At 42.3% G+C, this 19833-nt stretch overlaps 1 protein-coding gene across 3 annotated transcripts in view; it reads right to left on the bottom strand.

The window, feature by feature from the left end:
• The window catches only part of PXDN (peroxidasin), a 141409-nt gene that overhangs the window by 63970 nt on the left and 57606 nt on the right, over positions 1-19833 (bottom strand). For all 3 annotated transcript variants that reach the window (XM_067544836.1, XM_067544834.1, XM_067544835.1), the window contains 4 exons: positions 14862-14933; positions 14152-14223; positions 4022-4191; positions 2003-2120 (listed from right to left, as the gene is read on the bottom strand). In XM_067544836.1, coding sequence (XP_067400937.1) covers positions 2003-2120; positions 4022-4191; positions 14152-14223; positions 14862-14933 — 432 coding nt within the window. The remainder of the gene's footprint in view (positions 1-2002; positions 2121-4021; positions 4192-14151; positions 14224-14861; positions 14934-19833) is intronic.

Raw genomic sequence — 19833 nt, 5'->3', positions numbered from 1 at the left:
CAGGGTCTTCCTCGGTCCTGTGTCCCACATTGGCTGCTGCCGGCAGTTCCATCTCCCTGCAGCCCCCAACCTCAGTGCCGTGTAGAGGGGCTCTATGCTCTGGGATATAGGTCATCTAGGTCTCAGAGATGACCAAGGAGGGGCCTCTAGGCTGTGACCTTTGGGCCTGATGGCATGCCCATGTCCCCATGGAGGGGGGGCTTTCCCCGTCTCCTCTGTGGGGTGGCGCCTTCCAGACCTGTGCCTACTTTGCTTGTAGGAGTATGACTCTGCCTCTGAGTCCAAAGATCAAGATTCCACTCATGGACGCCACAGGGGAGCCATAGAGTGGTGCCAAGACACAGGCGATCGGTGTTCAAGAGATTGGTGCCGATGCATGGAAGACCAGTGCCGGGGTGAGGCCGAGCGGTGCTGATGCGCAGGAGACCAGTGCCGGGGCAAGGCTGAGCGGTGCCCAAGTGAAGGATATCAGTGCCGGGGCACAGGCGACTGTCAACAACGCACTGGGGACTGGTGCTATTGCGAGGACGACCGGCGCTGCACCATTGCCGGCTTACCCCTAGATGGTACCGCGATGTGCGGTGTCGGAAGTCTTACTTCAGGCGCCCTTTCTACTGAGGACGGGGACTGTTGGGTCGTCATGGCAATTAAGTCCCTTGCCACCCCAAACTTATCTGGCATGGAAGGGAGGTCCAGTTCTTCCACCTCACTTTCCCTCACTGGAGAATCCGGGTGTGCCGGACTCAGAAGTGCCTTCTGCAGAGCTGACGTGGATGGCCTGGAGCTTCCTGTTCCGGGTGCGACTGGGGACACGGCATGGTAGCGTCCTTTCCTGAAGTTCACACCATAGGCAGGCGGTCTCTATCAGCCCTCTGATTCTTGTGGGGCACCAGTGAATGGGAACAGTGCCGCGCTGGTCTTTGGTCCAGTGAGTAGTGCTGAGATTCCCTCAGTGCCGAGCTCTTCTTTGATGCTGGCTCTCGAATGGACGCCGGAGCACTGCGCACTGACGCGCCAGGTGCCGGGTCCAGAGGTTGTGGCCGAAAAGCTGCCTCCCTGAGGATCTGCTTAAGACGAGCACTTCTCTCTTTCCTGCTCCTGACGCAGAAACTCTTGCAAATCCTGCAGCGATCAGTTTGGTGTGACTCCCCTAAGCACTTCAAACAGGAGTCGTGCAGATCGCCTTTGGGCATAGGCTTGTGGCAGGATACATGGGGCTTGAAGCCTTGGGCCTGAGGCATGCCCTGGTACCCTGGAAAGGGGAGTACAACTAAAGGGGAAGAACCCCCTTAACTAACACTTAACTATAAACATGTAACTATAAAACTTTTTTTTTTTTTCCAAACACTAACTAACTATTTTAACTATTACAGGAACCGCTATCAATACTGGGAGAGTACTTGCAGACGCAAGGTAAAGAAGCTCCAACGACTGTCACAGGTGGTAAGAAGAAACTGAGGAGGAGGCGGGTCGGCAGGGCTCTATATACAATGCCATGAGGGCACCACTCCATGGGGCACCTGCACTGACCCGACGAGTACCACTGGGGGAAAAGCCTTACAATGACTGTGCATGTGGCATGTTCACACCTACTTGGAATCAACATGAGCAAGCACTCAAAGAAGAACTCCATATTTACATGTGCAAACTACATATTACATGCACTTTTAGCATTATTTGATCTTTGTATACAAAAGCCTATTTGTATAGTTAATCTAGGATTTTGCAGGGTTCTCTGAAATTTTGTGGGTGCAAATGCAATGGAAAAATCTTGCTCATGGTATCATATACAATATGCTATATATAAGGTTCTCTATTATATGTTTGTTATACTTTGAACTGCGATGAGACTAGACCTAATTATAATTACCAATTATATTAACTTTTTATAATACAAATATGATGATGTTCTTAAGTATTTCATATATACATACACGTATGTTGTAAAGCAGACATATACAAGCAATTTCTGTCTCTCTCTCCCTTTTTTTCTTTAACTTACTTGTTTCGAAGCCAGATAATTTCTGGTTTGGGATTGCCTTCAGCTCTGCAAGTGAAGTACACTGTATTCCCTGAGGTAACATCCACATCCTGAGGCTCTGACGTAATTCTTGGCCTCTCTATCAACAATAAAAGGTATTGGGGAAAACTTGCTTGTTTTAAAATGATTAAAGTAAATAAATCTTTTATTTCCTCCCCAAACACTGTGAACATTTTTCACAAATATTGCAAGCAATACTACAGATTCAATCAAGATTAAACACATTTTTCTCTACACAAAATTATCATTGGTTTTCTGACCTCTCTCAACATTTACTAGTGTCATTTTAGAAAACTGAAAAAATGGCATCTGTAAATTTACATCAGATTCTGAAGCAAAGAATTTGTATGTATTTAGTTTTACAGAGATTTGATTTACATTACAAGAAAGAGCTTCCAGCTGGCACAGTGCCATTTTAAACCACTTATACTGGATACTGGAATATTTTTGGGCTATAATATAGCAAAGTATTGCAACATATGTAATAGTAACTCTTCAGTAACAAAACTCTTCAGTGTATCTGAAGAAGCTTCTCAAGCTTGACCCAGTGATAGAAATCCAATGACCTAATCATACTCCCACTACGTCTATGAGAGATTTAATGTTGACTTCAGAGGAATCAGGAACAATTCCTTAATGCTGTCTTTTCCTTCCCTATTTCCATCATCTGAGGAGCAATGCAGTATACAAAGCAATATTAAACTTCAGAACTGACTACTAAAGATCCCAGCTTTCATTCTTCTTATGCTCAGGTCTCCTTTGGGAGTCAACAGGGGTTTTGAATACAAGGGACACAAGCTCAGAAGCCAGCTTTATGTATTCCATTGCTTATAATAGAAATCTACAAAGTATTCTTCCAGTATACTTTCTGATTTTATTTTCAGTAAATATTGCTCAATTTTTCATGTCTGCACATCTCTTACTCAGACATATTTATTGTCGGATTTCTGGCATCTTGCCTACTTATGGTTATCATCCTGTATGTTTACTGCAGTCCATTATCCACAAAGGGACATAGGCACCTAGATTCCAGATTTAGGTGCTACTGTGATCCACAAAACCCCTGCTTGGCTGCCACCTACCCCTAAACTAATTCAGTGCCTAAATTTCCACTGGGCATGGACACAATTTCTTCTGGGCATGGGCACAACACCTAGCTCTAGGCACCCGGATGCCTGTCTCATCTAAGCCTGACAGGAGCATCCGTCTTCAAATTATGTGAAGACAGGTGATCCTCTGCGTATCTCGGCTGATCCAGTACGCGTACTATGAGTATGCCTACCAGATCGTGGCCTGCACAAAATCGAGGAGGAAGAGCCATTGTTGGTGTCACTACCATCTCTCTCAACTTTTAGCCCAGTGGTTAGAGTTCTCATCAGGATGTGAGATCCCAGCTTCAATTCCTCCCTCAGCCTGATAGGGCAAAAGGATTTGAACAGGAGTCTCTCAACAGAGTGGCCTAGCCACTGGGCTATTGGATATTCTGATATGGATCTCTCTGAATCTCTCCTGCTGAAGCAGACAAATACAGAAAGGGGTTCAGGAAAATATCTTTTCAGGATGATCATACTCAGTTCTTAGCCTTATTCCCCCTCACAGGGCTTGTCTATGCTGAGAAATGACATAGTGCAGTGGCACAATCAACTAATATGATGTAAAATAGAGGAGGGAACCAAAGGTGTTTTGGGGAAATAGATGGAGAGGTGAAGAGACAATATTAAAAAGAGAGCAAGTGGGGATATAGGAGGAAAAGCAGAACAGTATGATTAAAGAAAGCAAGGGTGGAGACTGAGTGGAATGAGTGATCAGCTGCATCAAAAGCAGCAGAAAGACTGAGGAGAAGGGATTCAGAGAAAAGATTATTAGAGATGGCCATAAAGCAGCTATTAGCATCAATGGTCAAAACAATGGGGAAAAAATCCCATGAAAAATATGGGTTGTTTTGGATTTTTTTTTCTGAACATTAAGTGGAAAACTCACCACAGTTAAGTTCTTCTGGTGTTATTGTGGCCACTGATCTTCCCTGGATCCTCCTTGGATGCTCACAAGTAGCTGCTGCTTGAGCATTACCAGATTCTGCATATGTCTTCAGCAAGTCTGCCAGCCATAGGATTTCACAGTCACAATGCAGAGCATTTGAATCCAAACGTCTGTGTAAAATGAGAATCATCCATTATAATTGCTAGTCAGTTGGAAAAATACATTAGATTTTATACAATTTGGCAATACTGTCTACTTCCTTGTCTACTTATTCTTACATACAAAAACCTACATTAAAAGAAAGACATCTGGTCCCCTTGTGCATATACATTATGATATGGTCTTTAATTACATGATCATATACTATTTTTCCCCCCAGACCACTCCTCACTCACTGCACAGGATGGACAGTGCTCTCTGTCGTGGGCTAGTCAATACTTTTTATCCTCATCATTCAATGATGTTTCCTCCACCTATCCTACCTGCAGAGCCCAATTTGGTAGTTGTTCTCTGCATAAAACGGCCAAGAGGAGAAGGAGAACTCCCCTTTTAACCTTCAGACCAGTATTTAGGAAACTCCCCCAGGATGTGGGAAATCAAATTCACCATCTGCCTAATGAGAAGAGATATGAACATGAGTTTCCCACTTCTCCGGTGAGTGCCTAACTATGGACTATGGAGTCACTCACTCACTATTTGGCCCAATGCATAATTAATTATTTATATACAGTAGAACAGCTTCAACAGGTGAGGCTGAGAAAGACCCACAACAGAATATCTCATAGTCCAATAGCTAAGTACACTCACCTGAGAGGTGAAGTGCCCATGTTCAAACCCTTTCCGCTCATCAGGCAGAGGAGGAATTGAATTGGGATCTCCCATATTCTGGGCGACTGTCTTAACCGTTGGGCTAATGGTCATAAAAGAGGCTGCTGCCTTATTCTTTCTGGGCCATTTTGAGTAGAATTAGACATGTGCTACCTCCATTCTTGCAGGGAATGGTTTAGGCATCTGACTCTAGGAGAGAGTTCCCAACTATGGATTCCAAGAGGAAATAGGAGCCTCCCTCCAGCCCAACCTTAGGTGTGTTGGAGGCCCAGTACAATTTGAGTTACTTGACCATTGTCCTACAGGCCTAGCATAGTTTCAGTTGCTTGCTTGGCTATTCTGACCCCCGTAGCATGACATCTTCCAGTTGGCAGAGATGAATAGGACTACTGAGTAACCTTGCAGATGTCTCTGTTTCTGAATACCATGACACATAACAAGACAAAACACACATGTATGCTTGCAGCTGCACATAGATAATGGTGATGGGAACAAGTTATCCTTGAACGTCTGGGAGCACACTGCTTCATTGCCAAGGGGCATATTTTTACACTGCGCCTCCTATCACCAGATTTTGTTTTGATGACCCGAATTAGTATGTTGAGAATGGAATGTAGTTAAGGGTGAAAACCCAATGTAGGTAATTAGCATATATGATAATGAATAGAGAGGTAATTAGGTGAAAGCTGTTTATGGAAGGATATAAGAAGTCATTACTTAGACAAAGGGGCGTGCTCCATCAGCACCTGACTCCGTGGGAGGTGCTGTTGGTCGGACCAGAGGCCACTGACTATCTGGTAGGGCCCCTGAAGAAACCCGTTCCTGTATGCAGCCTTCTGAGTAACTGTTGAGCTCTCCAGGCTTAGAGAGTATGAAATACTGTAGTTAATTTTAGGTTTGTATTCAACTAGTATATCTATAGAAAACCTTGCACATTAAACCTTATTGATCTGCAAATTGGGCGTATCGTGTCTCACTGGTATTCACACTGATCACTAAGTGTCTAGTATCAACAACTGGCGTCCCTGGGTGGGCTCAATCAGCTGTGAGTGAGACGATCTTTGAGGCATACGGTGCAAAGGTTTCTCTCACTGCATGTCAGGAGAGTAGCAACCTGTCTGGCATGGTTCTCCACGAAGCTGTGTTTGTATTTGGCTTCAGGAGGAATGCATTATGTCCTCTACAGGAATGTGTTGTGATTCAGGCAGTCGAGGGGTTGCCACTCCCACCCTCCTTTCGCTAGAACCAGTCTCGGATATGAAAGCTTTTGTAGATGACCTGGAAAAGGACCCATGATCTGGAGAAGCATTTAAGACTAAAACGGCATATGCAGTCTTGATGCTCCAGTGGGAACAATTCATAGAGACAAAGCCTGATCGTAAGAAAAAACACTTGGCTGCTTTACATGGGCTCATTTTAGTATCTAAAACCCTTACTGAAGAGTTAGGGAAGTTAGCCAAAGAAAACAGGGAGCTGCATGAACAACTGATAGCATGCCAAGGTCAAGTACAGAAACTGAAAATAGAGTATGAATCTTCAATGTCCCACTGTCTCACTCAGGCTAATTTGCTCTTTAACTCTCAGCACGATACAGAGGGGTAGAGAGAGGAAGCTAGACAGTGGGAGGAAACAGCTCATATCTGGGAAGTGAAATGTAAGGACGCGCAAGCTGTGGTACACGTTGTACTGTAGGAGAAAAAGAGGGAAACTGAGGGCCAGTCCCATGCAGTTTGTCAGCGGCAATTGTCTCAGTGTACAAAGCAATTGGCTGCTTCTCAAGGGAATTATTGCTGCCATGCAGGCAGATGGAGGTTGTGATGGTGCAGAGAGTGTTGGTATGCAGGACTTTGATCTATCAGCCCTCTGTTATGCAGAGGCTGTGTGGGATAAGAACCAGTCAGATCAGAGCAAAGAATGTCCTTCCCCCTATGCTCCTCTCACGCAGATAGTAAAACAGCTGGCTGAGGGGGATATGCCATGGGCTACTGCGCCCATGGCTCCTGTGATTGTGGAGACCAAGAAAGAGACCATTGGAGAGGGTGAGGAAGAAACCACCACCCACACTACCACTGAAGTGAATAAGATACTGAAACCTTAGCAAGTGCAGGCACTGAAAAAAGCTTTAGGAAACATCACCCCTGACAATGTGGTTGGCTGGTTTGCACAGCTTACCACAGTGCCTCAGTTAAATTACAGTGATTATGCCTTGCTCTTAAGGGAATGTCTCCCATTAGACACCTTTTTCGGACTTCCCGTGGATATACAGAGAGGAGTCTTTGAGGTAGTAGATCCTGGCAAGCACATTGAGATAAGTTTTCATTAGGAGTGGCAAGCCCTAGGGGAATGCCCTGATGCTTGCTTACAACGTAAAAAGATCCTATGGCAAACTATGGGGCACGAGGAGGAAGGTCAAGACCTTATGGACACAGATTTTCCAACTTGTTTCATAGAAGGGCTACATCCACAAGTAAAAGTCACGTTGGGTACTCTGAATTTAACAGCTATGATGTGGGAGGCACTGTTAGAGAGAGTTCGACAAGCTCATTTACTAGTGAGTCACGCCTTCCCTGATAAGCACAAAAGGAAAGCTGCTGCATAGACGTGAGGAACAGTGGCTGCTCAGATCACCTTTCAGAATCAAGGGAGCAAGGAAGGTGATTTAGTCCCTGAGGGAATTAACAGAGGGCGTGGCCAAGGGCGAGGCCGTGGGAGGATCGATCTCCTGCATTGGGTACTGTGGAATCGAGCTCTCCAATATGCCCCTAAAGCTCTAATTGATGGCAAATCAAATAATCAGCTGGCTGACCTGATTTGTCAGAAGGAAAGGGAGTCTCACACTCCGGAGAAACATGCTGTTGAGGGTCAATGGCTGACCCCACCTCCTGAGGGGAAGATCTCAGAGGCATAGGGGGTCCAGGCATCCCCAAGTCCTCTGATACATGCGGCACCTTTAACATCTGATAAATGGGGATGACCCACTATTTGGGTGGATTTTGAACAGGGTGCGTTTGGACAGCATATGCTTGGAGATACTGGTGCCACTATTTCATTGATTGATGACTGCTTAGTTCCTGCAACAGTCAAGTTAAAGGGAGAGGTTAGAGGGGTTTGAAAGTTCCAGCATAGATATGCCCCTTTCTCGTCCCCTTACTTACACCGTTGTAAGGAAACCATAGACAGGGATTTTTGGTTTGGCACATGCTGAAGAAGCAGCTATTTTGGGCATGAATTGTATACTTAAGATTCAGACTGTTTTTGATTTAGCTAATTGGATATTGTGGATTGGATTGGGAATTCCTAGAGTTGATGCAGCTGCACACATGGCAGCAGCTCTTAAAGCACCAGAGCCACTCTGAGTTACAGCAGAGCGGTACACCATGGATGTTGCTAACATAGTACAGGCACACCCACGAGCCTGGGCCAAGAATAAATTGGATTGTGGCTGGGTGGATGCCTGTGTTTTTATTGTCAGACCTGATCCACCACCCCAGAAGCAATACAAATACCCAAAGGAAGCTGAGGAAGGATTGTTATTCATGATTACTGATTTCTTGCAGCAAGAAGTGCTAATGGAAACTAATAGCATAAACAACTCCCCCATACGGCCAGTCCATAAAGCGGAGGGAAAAACCTGGCAACTTACAGTAAATTACAGGGCTTTGAATACATGTACACTTAAGACAGCCCCAAGTTACCAGAAGTGATGGCTGCAATAGGTATGGGAGCTAAATGGTTTTCAGTATTGGATTTATCAAATGCATTCTTTGCTATTCCTCTGCATTCTGGTATAAATTTGCTGGTATAAATTTGCTTTTACCTTCAGGGACTGTCAACTCACTTCCACGCGTGTTCTACAAGGGCTACCCTGCTCCCCCATGATCTGCCACGTCCATGTTATTAAATTATAGGATAGGTGCACAGCACTGATGAATCTTATCTTTTATGTGGATGACGTTCTCATTTGGACTGTAAACCAAAAAGCCCAGCTGCTTTTGCTCGATGAAGTAATCTTCCTGATTGAGCAAGCAGACTTCTGAATTAATTTGGAAAAAGGCCAGTTGTGTTCGCAAGAGGTCCAATACATGGGTTCAGTGTTAGGACAAGAAGGAATTACCCCTGATCAGCAGACAGTGGGATTCAGTTGTAAACTGCCATCACCCACTGATGTCTCTGTATTGTGATCCTTTTTAGGTCTCACAAGATGGCTCTGCGTAGAGAATTTTGCTTTAAAGGCACAGCCACTGTACCTGCGACTGTACCACTGTACCACCTATTGAAGGGAGTACCTTGGAACTGGGGCCCGGAAGAGAATTAGACCCTATTAGAACTGAAGCAAGTGGTAATCTCCGCCCCTGCACTAGCATATCCGGATAACACCAAACAAGACAAAATACACAACATGTTCACTTGCAGCTGCACACAGACAATGGTGATGGGAAAAAATTGTCCTGGAATGTCTGGGGGTACACTGTTTCATTACCAAGGGGCATATTTTTACACTGCCCCACCTATCACCAGAATTTGTTTTGACGACCCCAATTATCATGGTGAGAATGGAATGTAGTTAAGGGTGAAAATCCAATGTAGGTCATTAGCACATATGATAATGAGTACAGAGGTAATTAGCTGAAAGTTGTTTATGGAAGGGTATAAGAAGTCATTACTTCGACAAAGGGGCATGCTCCATCAACATCTGACTCTGTGGGAGGTGCTGTTGGTCGGACCAGAGGCCACTGACAATCTGGTGGGGCCCCTGAAGAAACCCGTTCCTGTATGCAGCCTTCTGAGTAACTGTTTAGCTCTCCAGGCTTAATGAGTATGTAATACTGTAGTTAATTTTAGATTTTGTATTCAACTAGTGTATCTATAGAAAACCTTGCACATTAAACCTTATTGATCTGCAAATTGGGCGTATCGTGTCTCACTGGTATTCACACTGATCACTAAGTGTCTAGTATCAACAAGGTGCCTAATGCTCTGAGAGGGCCAGGGCTTAGGATAAAACACTCTCTATGGCACCTGATCAGCTAGCAGGAGAAGATCAAGAAAGAACTCTCAATGCTGGAAAATCTCAAGAAAAGCCAAACTTTCACAGAAACTTCCATGTGGTTGATCTTTACAAAAACAAGACGGGCCATTTATAACACTCACTTTGCTTCTCTACAGAGGAAGAAGGACTCTAAACTATCTAAGCTCCTACATGCCACAAGGGACCACAACTGTGATACCCTTGGCTCATCCAACAATATTGTAAATCTATCCAGTTATACACTTAACTATAAGCTATACACTTAACAGTTAACACTTAACAGAAGAGTCTGTCTTGTCTCAAGGACTCTCTTTCTGTCCCACCACCCCACACACATGATACAGTTATGCGTTGACTGGGATCCTACTTTCTGACTCAAGGAATATTTCCACCACACTACTGAACACACTAACTCAAAGATACCTGCCTACCAACGCTACAAGAAGAATTCTGCATGGACTCCTCCTGATGGTCGAAACAACAGACTAGACTTTTACATAGAGTGTTTCCGCCGACGTGCACAAGCTGAGATTGTAGACAAGCAACATCGCTTGCCCCATAACCTCAGCCGTGCAGAACACAACGCCATCCACAGCCTCAATAACAACTCTGACATTATAATCAAAGAGGCTGGCAAAGAAGGTGCCGTAGTCAACATGAATAGATCGGATTCCAAACAGGAGGCTGCCAGACAACTCTCCAACACCACATTCTACAAGCCACTACTGTCTGATCCCACTCAGTACCAAAAGAAACTACAACATCTACTTAAGAAACTCCCTAAAGAAACAGAGGAACAAATCTACACAGACACACTCCCTGAGCCCCGACCAGCGTTATTCTATCTGCTACCCAAGATCCACAAACCTGAGAATCCTGGACGCCCCATCATCTCAGGCATTGTCACTCTCACAGCAGAACTGTCAGGCTATGGGGACTCTCTCCTCAGGCCCTATGCGACCAGCACACCTAGCTATCTCTGTGATACCACTGACTTCCTGAGAAAACTACAATTCATCGGTGATCTCCCAGAAAACACCATTCTAGCCACTATGGATGTAGAAGATCTCTACACCAACATTCCACACAAAGATGGACTACAAGCCATCAGAAACATTTTCCTTGATGATGATATGGCACACCTGGTAGCTTAACTTTGTGACTTTGTCCTGACCCACAACTACTTCAGATTTGGAGATAATCTATACCTTCAAGTCAGTGGCACAGCTATGGGCACCTGCATGGCCCCACAGTGTGCCAACATTTTTATGGCTGACATAGAAAAACGCTTCCTCAAAACTCGTCCCCAAGCACCTATTCTTTACCTATGCTACATTGATGACATTTTCATCATCTGGACCCACGGGAAAGAGTCCCTTGAAGAATTCCACCAGGATTTCAATAATTTCCACCCCACCATCAACCTCAGCCTGGACCAGTCCACACAAGAAATCCACTTCCTGGACACTACAATACAAATAAAGGATAGTCACATTAATACCACCCTACACCGAAAACCAAGTGACTCACAATACATACCTTCATGCTTCCAGCTTCCACCCTGGACACATTACACGATCCATTGTCTACAGCCAAGCCCTAAGATACAACCGGATTTGCTCCGATCCCTCAGAAAGAGACAAACACCTACAGGCTCTCCATAAAACATTCCGAAAATTACAATACCCACCTGAGGAGATGAAGAAACAAATTGACAGAGCCAGACGGTACCCAGAAGTCACCTACTACAGGACAGACCCAACTGTTCCAACAGGTTAATGATCCCCGAGAGTCAATAATGAGTCGATTAATGACTAAATGAATTGTATTATAAAACAACAGGAATAATATAGATTTTTAACTATTTCTAGACTAATACAATAGAATATGAAATGAAATAATTACTATACAATATAAACTGAATTTGAACCAACAATTAACTGCAAGACACAGAATGATTTTAAACAGACAGTTAACTGCCAGGTACAAACTAATTTTAAAAAGACAACAAACAGTTAACTGCAAGTTACAGACTGATAGGGAGAAATGTAAAACAGTCAGCTAGCTGCAGAACACAGACTGGGGAAGGAAGTAAAGCTGCAACACAGACTGACAGTTAACTCCTTACCAACCAGGCGAGAAGGACACATAGCATAATAAATGTAAAAACTCGAACTCGGCCGGCTAACAGACGATTTGCGCTCGGGGGGCGGGGAGGGTACACGGGAGCGGGAGAGTCCGGACCAGGTGATCAGGCTGGTAGTTCGGAAGGCTCTCAGCAGGGGCTTGGGTAAGACCCCTTTTATGGGCTTCGTGCCAGCACCAGATTGGCCGGGGGATACTTGCAATAGGTTTCGTTTCCTAATTGATGTTAAGTTTCGTTTCCCATATAATGGTCAGTTAAGTTTTGTTTCCCATATATGATGTGGGAGCCGAAGGCACAGCCGATCGCATAGGCATACCCTAATAAGGTCAGGTCATGGGTTGACTGTTAGCACCGAATGGGTGGGGGGGGGCGAGGGGTGATTATGGCAGAATTGGTGCAGCGACACACTCAACTGCAAGCCATGCACAAAAATCTTTTATTTTTTATTCTTCTGATGCTTTGTCTATATTTGACCTAATAAGGTTGTGCTGGCTAGAAATTGGCTCTACTACAGGACAGACCCAACAAAGACAACAACAGAACACCACAGGCCATCACCTACAGCCCCCAGCTAAAATCTCTCTAACACATCATTAGGGATCTACAACCTACTCTAGAAGATCCCTCACTCGCTCAAGCCATGGGAGGCAGGCCTATCCTTGCTTACAGAAAGCCCCCAACCTGAAGCAAATACTCACCAGCAACCATACACCATACAACAAGAACACTAGCTCAGGAACCTATCCGTGCAACAAACCCCATTGCCAACTCTGCCCGCACATTGACTCTAGTGACACCATCACAGGTCCTAACCACATCAGCCACACCATCAAGAGCTCATTCACCTGCATGTCTACTAATGTAATATATGCCATCATGTGCCAGCAGTGCCCCTCTGCCATGTACATTGGCCAAACCGGACTGTCACTACGCAAAAGAATAAATGGACACAAATCAGACATAAAAAATGGTAACATCCATAAACCAGTCGGAGAGCACTTCAATCTCCCAGGACACTCTGTAGCTGACTTGAAAGTTGCCATACTTCTACAAAAAAACTTCAAAAACAGACTTTAGCGAGAAACTGCAGAGCTGGAACTCACATGCAAGCTTGACACAATCAGACTGGGTCTGAATAGGGACTTGGAATGGTAACCTCATTACAAGAAGTAATTGTCACTGTTCACACATTCTCACCTTCTGATCAACAGTTGTGAATAGGCCTAATCTACTCTAACTCAATTGACTTTGTTAGCCCTTACCCTCCCCATTGTTGTTTCTTACCCTTGGATGTATATATATACTTCCTATCTGTGATTTCCACTTCATGCATCTGACGAAGTGGGTTGCAGCCCACGAAAGCTTATGCCCACAGAAATTTGTTAGTCTTTAAGGTGCTACAGGACTCTCCTTGTTTTTGCTGTATACAGACTAACAGGGCTATCCTCTGGAACTTTTCTCTATGGCAACTGCAGTTGACTAGCTTAGGTGTTGGATTTTGTGGAGCCCATTCTTAGACTTCTATCTCTCCTCATTCATTGTATAGGCAGCCTGGGAAACTAACTAAGGGTTTGTGGATTCCAGTGGGTAGCTAGAACCTGAAAGTTAAGTGTTGCAATGAGTATGGGCCCAAGTGCATACATCACTTTAGAAAATTGTCACTTAAATTTTACGAAACCTTTGAAAATTTTACAGATAGTCTCTACAGTTTAGGAAGGATATAGAAAGAATATAGAAAAAAACAACCCAGAGAAAATACAACAGGCAACAAATTTTATACAAAAAGATAGAAAGACAAAAAGATAAAAGGACAGTAAAACATATAGTAGGAGGAAAGATTGTAGCAGCTGAGTTTATTTAGTCTACAAATTAGAAGACTCATTGCAGACAAGGCCACAGTCTACACATAAATTCAAGATAACAAATGAAGGAAAGGATTTAGTCACAGTCACGAAAGATTGAAGGATAAAGACAATGAAAGGAAAAGTTTAGACTGAGTTCTTTAGTGGCAAGAAGAATTAGGCAGTGGAACAGACAGCCAAAGGAGGTGGACACTATAAGATGAGATACAAGTATAATTAGACTATTTCAATTCTTTTAGTATATAAATTAATTTAATTTACTTACAGTCTCTTCATAGATTCCAAATGACTAAATGTCCCAGGAACTAAATGAGCTATTCTGTTATTATGCAAAAATCTGTTAAAAAACACAGATGAGTTCATGTATGAATTCAGATTTTGAAATGTTTTCATTCCATATACATTCTTCTGGAATTCCTTTAAGAGATACTAATTTTACAACATGTAAAAATAAACATTTTAAAAATCAACTTTCTGCTGCTACTTTAAAAAAAAAGACTTTCATATCCCCACTCCTCCTCCACCAAACAAAGGAACATTTTAGTTTACACTGGAAGCAAAAATACATACAACATGACAGACAACTGGGGAAAAAGTAACCAAATGAGCCATTTTTACAAAAAATATAATGCTCCTATATCATGTTTCATACAATCTATTTTAGATAGACAAATGTCAATCACAATTATTTTGAACTAGCTTTGAGATTGCAAGTTGTACATGAAACAGTGTTATTAAATATTTCCCCAATATAGGGCCTGAACAGAAGTCACTGGAAGATAAGGGTGCTCTTTGCTTGCCAGAAGGGGCTCAGCATCTCACTCTTACACCATTAAAATTACAATAATTTTAGTACAAAATGAAAAACAACATTAAAGCTCTTCTCTCGCTCTGAACACTATTGATCTGGATCAGACCAAGAAACAATTTGACTACTACAGCTTACCAAAATTTCCAAACAAAAATATAACTTACAGTCTTTCAAGTTTTGGAAGATGCGTAAAAGATTCAGGTTCCAATGTTTCTATGTGATTAAAGTGCAGATACCTGTAAATGTGTTAAACAAAACAAAACAAACCACTGATATAATTTATTTAATGAAAGTGGCACTGTGCAGCTAGAAAATTGGTATGTAAAGGACTTTGCATGCTGCCAAGCACATCTGAAAATGACTACAGGTTAATGATGTAGTGGCATAATTGTCTTTTGATGTCTTTTGGATCCTACACTTTTACATGAAAGAAAGAGGCCTTACATAATAGGAAGGTTTATAAAGTTGCTATTATGTTGGTGCTCATAACGAGATATTTGGAACAATTACTCATACTTCAAACAATCTTCTGTCAAAACTAAACATTTATGAAAACTCATGGGAAAATCAGTGAGCCCATGTGTACTATAGGACTAGTCACTGGTAAGAAAGGAGAGATTTTCTGATATTTGCAAAAAACATAAAATCACAGATTCAAAAAACATTTTTTAATAAAAAGCCAGATAGCTTTCATCAACTAAGCTTAGATATGCAAAGCCAGTATCTTTTCTACAAGTTTTAGATCAATCAGTTAATATGTAGTAAAACTTGTTTTATTTACAATGGGACCAGGGCTTTTACAGAAATATTAGTTTTACATTTTCTGGCCCTCTCTCCTGCAACTGTCATTTTCCTAGTGAATCCCACCACATGAAGTAATTTGATTTATTTTGTGTGGTTGAATAAATGAATATTAAACAATTTTCTGTAGGAAAAAGTTGAAGCTTTATTAGTAAGCATTTGCAACCTTCAGTGGACAAACATTTTTTGGTATCCCACCTTTTGAACACTATGAGAATGACTGAAACCTTTCAAAAATGCAGTCTCAAGAGAGGTCTTTCCCCTGTAATATCACTGCCCTATCAGTAAGACTTAAAGCTGTGTCAGTTCTAACAACGTTTTATCTCCTCTCGAAAAAATTAAATTTACCAATACGAACTCTCCTATCCTCCAAGCAAAAGGTTCTTATGCTCAAACAAATTCATAAATACAAAACCAGTGCAGGTGGGCTGGATCACCAACTGGACAGGTCTCCCCCAAAAAAGCCTACCCAATAGTTATTTTTGTCTGGTGTATGAATAGACAGCTAATGGCAACACTAAAAATAAAAAGATGCCCTCTATTTGGTGTATATATTGCCTGTTGAAGTTCTTCTGGACTACAAAAGCCTTGGATGTTAAAAAAATACTTGGCACTTACAAAAGGTCTGAACCTGCAATCCTGACTCGTGAGCAGTTCCACTAATAGTAACAGGTTATTCATGATCAAGGATTGCAAGATTAGGTTCATATTGCTTTATGAATATTAGTGAGTATTAACAGTTCTGTCAGGAATGTATTATCCCAACTTTACAGATGAGTGAACAGGAAGCAGAGCTGCTGGTGTAGCCTGGGAAATGATTTGTGAACATGTTTGTGAATTCTAAATCCTGATTACATCCAAGCATATTCATACCTCTTAAAGTGTGCTTTTTGGCCAGCCCCACTTTTCTCCCCCCACATGAATGTTTCAGGAGGAGCTTCATGAAAATATGAAAAGGACAATAGAGTGGAAAAAAATGTTTAAAAACAAACCTTAAAAAAGAATACAACTAACCCCTCAGTATGAGAAGATGACACTTAAAGACACTTAAATGCTCTTGCTTGGAAACACTCTAAACATGTTCCAGCCCAAGCCAAAGAGCAAGGTGCCCGCCACATGGCCAGATATTGGAAATCAAGGGGAGAGGGAGGGAAAGAAATGGAGATAATTTCAGAAACCACTGTCCCATAAAACTACTCCATTCACAGCAGAGGACCACCTACATGGTCCTGCAGCCAGAGAAAGTAGAAAGAAGAAAGTGAAGGCCAGTAAGTTGTTCCAGTAGGGGGACCAAAGAAATAGCCAAAGCAATAACTCTAGCTGAATGTGACATGCGAAATTTTAATGTCAAATCTACTAGACAATAAATCTGGCTTGTGGCCTTCTGTCTGCTAAACCAAGAAGGAAGGAACTAAGGAGCTCAGAATATTTTTTACATGTGGAGCCAATGTACCTAGCTAACGTACATTCCTACGCATAAAGATTCATGCTGTTAACATGCATTGTTTTTTTCTTCTGCAGAAGATTTTTTGATATTGAAAACCTTCCCTATCCTTTCCCTTTTTTGTCTCCTATGATTCTCTCCCTAAAATGTTCTCCACCTTTTCCTGAAAGATTTAACATCTTCAGGCACTGGAATGGTTTATAGAAGTTACGTTATACAGTCAGAAACCATGCCATGTGACTTAGGTCAACAGCCAAACTACAGAAATACTCTGACTATTTGATAATGAACAATTCATTAACTAGCCATAAACTCAAATATATTTGTGCACTTATTTGAACTAATTTTGAATAATAACAAAATATAAGTCCTGATCTGTTTCTCAGGCAATCCATGAATAGAGAAGGGGCCAAATCTAAAGAAGAAGAAATTATTTGCAACTAATAGTTTGACTAGCTCCAGTAGAGAGGCTAAGGTCACAAATTCAATTAAAAAATCAGGACTAGGACTAGAACTCAAGAGTTCTATGTCCTGTGCTCTATTGCTTATATCTAATTCTCTTTTGTATGTACCAACAATCCATATAAACCTCCTTGTTTAAGTATTTTAAAATTCACCAACCACAAGTTCTGCATACATCTAATAGAACAGACTAGCCTATCTTGCTTAATGAACAACGGAGTCACACAAGGATCCGTATTAGCACCATTGTTCTTTAATATTTATATCAGCAACATACTATCAATCTAGTCACTGAAATTTGGATACGTGGATGATCTCACACTAACCATCCAAAGGAGCCCTTTCACCGAAGCGGAATGCATCCTAGCAGAAGAAGTGACAAAGCTGGAGGTGTGCTACTGGTTAAGGCCACTATGACCAAACCCTCAAAAACAGCTGTCTCCGTGTTCCACCTGAGCAACCAACATGCACCTGAATGTCACCTTCTGACACACCAAACTCAGGCACAAGGACTTCCTGAAATATTTTGGAGTGGTTTTGGATTGTAGCCTCACATCCTGCCAACATCTGATGAAGACCACTGCCAACATAAAGACTAGAAACAATATAATAGAAACTAGCCAGGACCAATTGGGCAGCAGATGCTCACACCTTGCAGACAACCACCTTGACCCTCATCTTCTCAGCAGCTGAATATTTCCACACTGACAGTCTAAACTCCCTCTCCTTGTGCATATATTACTTACTACCATCCCTCCAAAGAGAAACAGCAATAGTATGTGAATATGATTGCACAATAACAAACCCAAACTTGTCCATATGTGAAGATCTCCAAAACAACCCAGAATGCTGCTTTAAGTTGAGGAACATTGTCTGGTTAGTGGCCAAAACTCTTAAAACATCAGGCCCATCACCAAACGGCAGAGGCTGTGGGAAAATAGCGGGGTCAAGAATCAAGACCTGATTAGGAATCCAATCCTAGAGACCAATCACCTGGCTTCACCATGCCACGTAAGATATGGATTACAGCAAACCTGACCTGTAGCTGCAATTACCTATTACACTAATGGAAAATGTAGTAGAGCCCAATTTGTGAATGTGGAGAAGACATCCAAACCATGGAACATCCAGTGAACTATTGCCCTCTAAGATCCTTCTCCAGAGGGACGGCCCTGATTCATTCCATATCATCAGAAGCCGTAGAGTGGATGACAAACTTGGATGTAGACCTTTACTGTTGTTTTTTAAGTTGGGATACAAAATGATTTTAAAAATCGATTCATTTATATATACACATCAGACAGACCTTTCACATTAATAAATCATGGCACAAAAGTTAATAATATTGAGGAAATATCTTAAACTATCTATCCTAGAACATGTTGCATACCGTGTTATTGTAGGCATGATGGTCCTAGGATATTGGAGAGATAAGGGGGGTAAGGTAATATATTTTATTGGACCAACTTCTCTTGGTGGTGAGATAGACAAGCTTTCAAGAGTACACAGAGCTTTCTTCAGGTCTAGGAAATGTACTCAGCTATGTCTATACTAATACTTTTGTTGGTATAACTTATGTTGCTGAGCAGTGTGAAAAAACCACACATCCCCAGAGCGACATAAGTTACAGCAACAGAAGTGCTGGTGTGGACAGCACTATGTTGGCAGGAGATCTTCCCCTGTCAACGTAATTAAACCACTCCCAAAGAGCGGCGGTAGCTATGTCACCAGGAGAACTTTCTCCCGTGGGCACAGAGTAGCTACAGAAGAGATCTTACAGTGGAGCAGCTGCATCAGTACACCTGTGCCACTGTAAACTTGATAGTGTAGACATGGCCTCAGTGTCACAGCTAAGTACAAGGTAAGTACAAGTACAAGCATAAGTAGTTAATACATTTCAAGGGACCATTCAAGGTGAAGTGGCCCATTAACACCTCTCCAGTCATAAGGAGGGAGGAAAAAACAAAAAACAAACAAAAGCTGTGCGGGAGCGGGGGAGGGGCGGTTAAGTGAGTTCTAGATTGTTGTAATAAGATCATATATGCAGTGTATCTATTCAGTATCAGTATCAGTCCATGATTTTTAGTACGCTCCTAGACTTATCTTTTGAAGTTATTGTGCAGGTTTCCTTTGAGGATGAGGATAGATCAATCACACAATATCTGACCTCTTTCTAAAAAGTGTTCACTCACAGGTGATATGGTGTTTTTGTCTTTTATCATTTTCTTGTGTGAGTTCATTCTAAAGTGTAGTGATTGTCTGGTATTACCCACATACTTGTTATTGGTACATTTAGTGCACTGGACGAGGTATACCACATCTTGTGATAGGCAAGTATATGACCCATTGATCTTGAAGGTGTGCTATGGGGGGTGTTGATTATTGTTACAGTGGAGGTATGTCTGCAGGTTTTGCATCCGTTGTTCTGG

The sequence above is a fragment of the Emydura macquarii genome, unplaced genomic scaffold (assembly GCF_026122565.2).
Source record: "Emydura macquarii macquarii isolate MOO-44397 ecotype Brisbane River unplaced genomic scaffold, CSIRO-AGI_Emac_v2 contig_1027, whole genome shotgun sequence".
Lineage (NCBI taxonomy): Eukaryota > Metazoa > Chordata > Testudines > Chelidae > Emydura > Emydura macquarii.
Note: the sequence above shows the minus strand (reverse complement) of the source record. Positions and strands in the feature narration are given on the sequence as shown.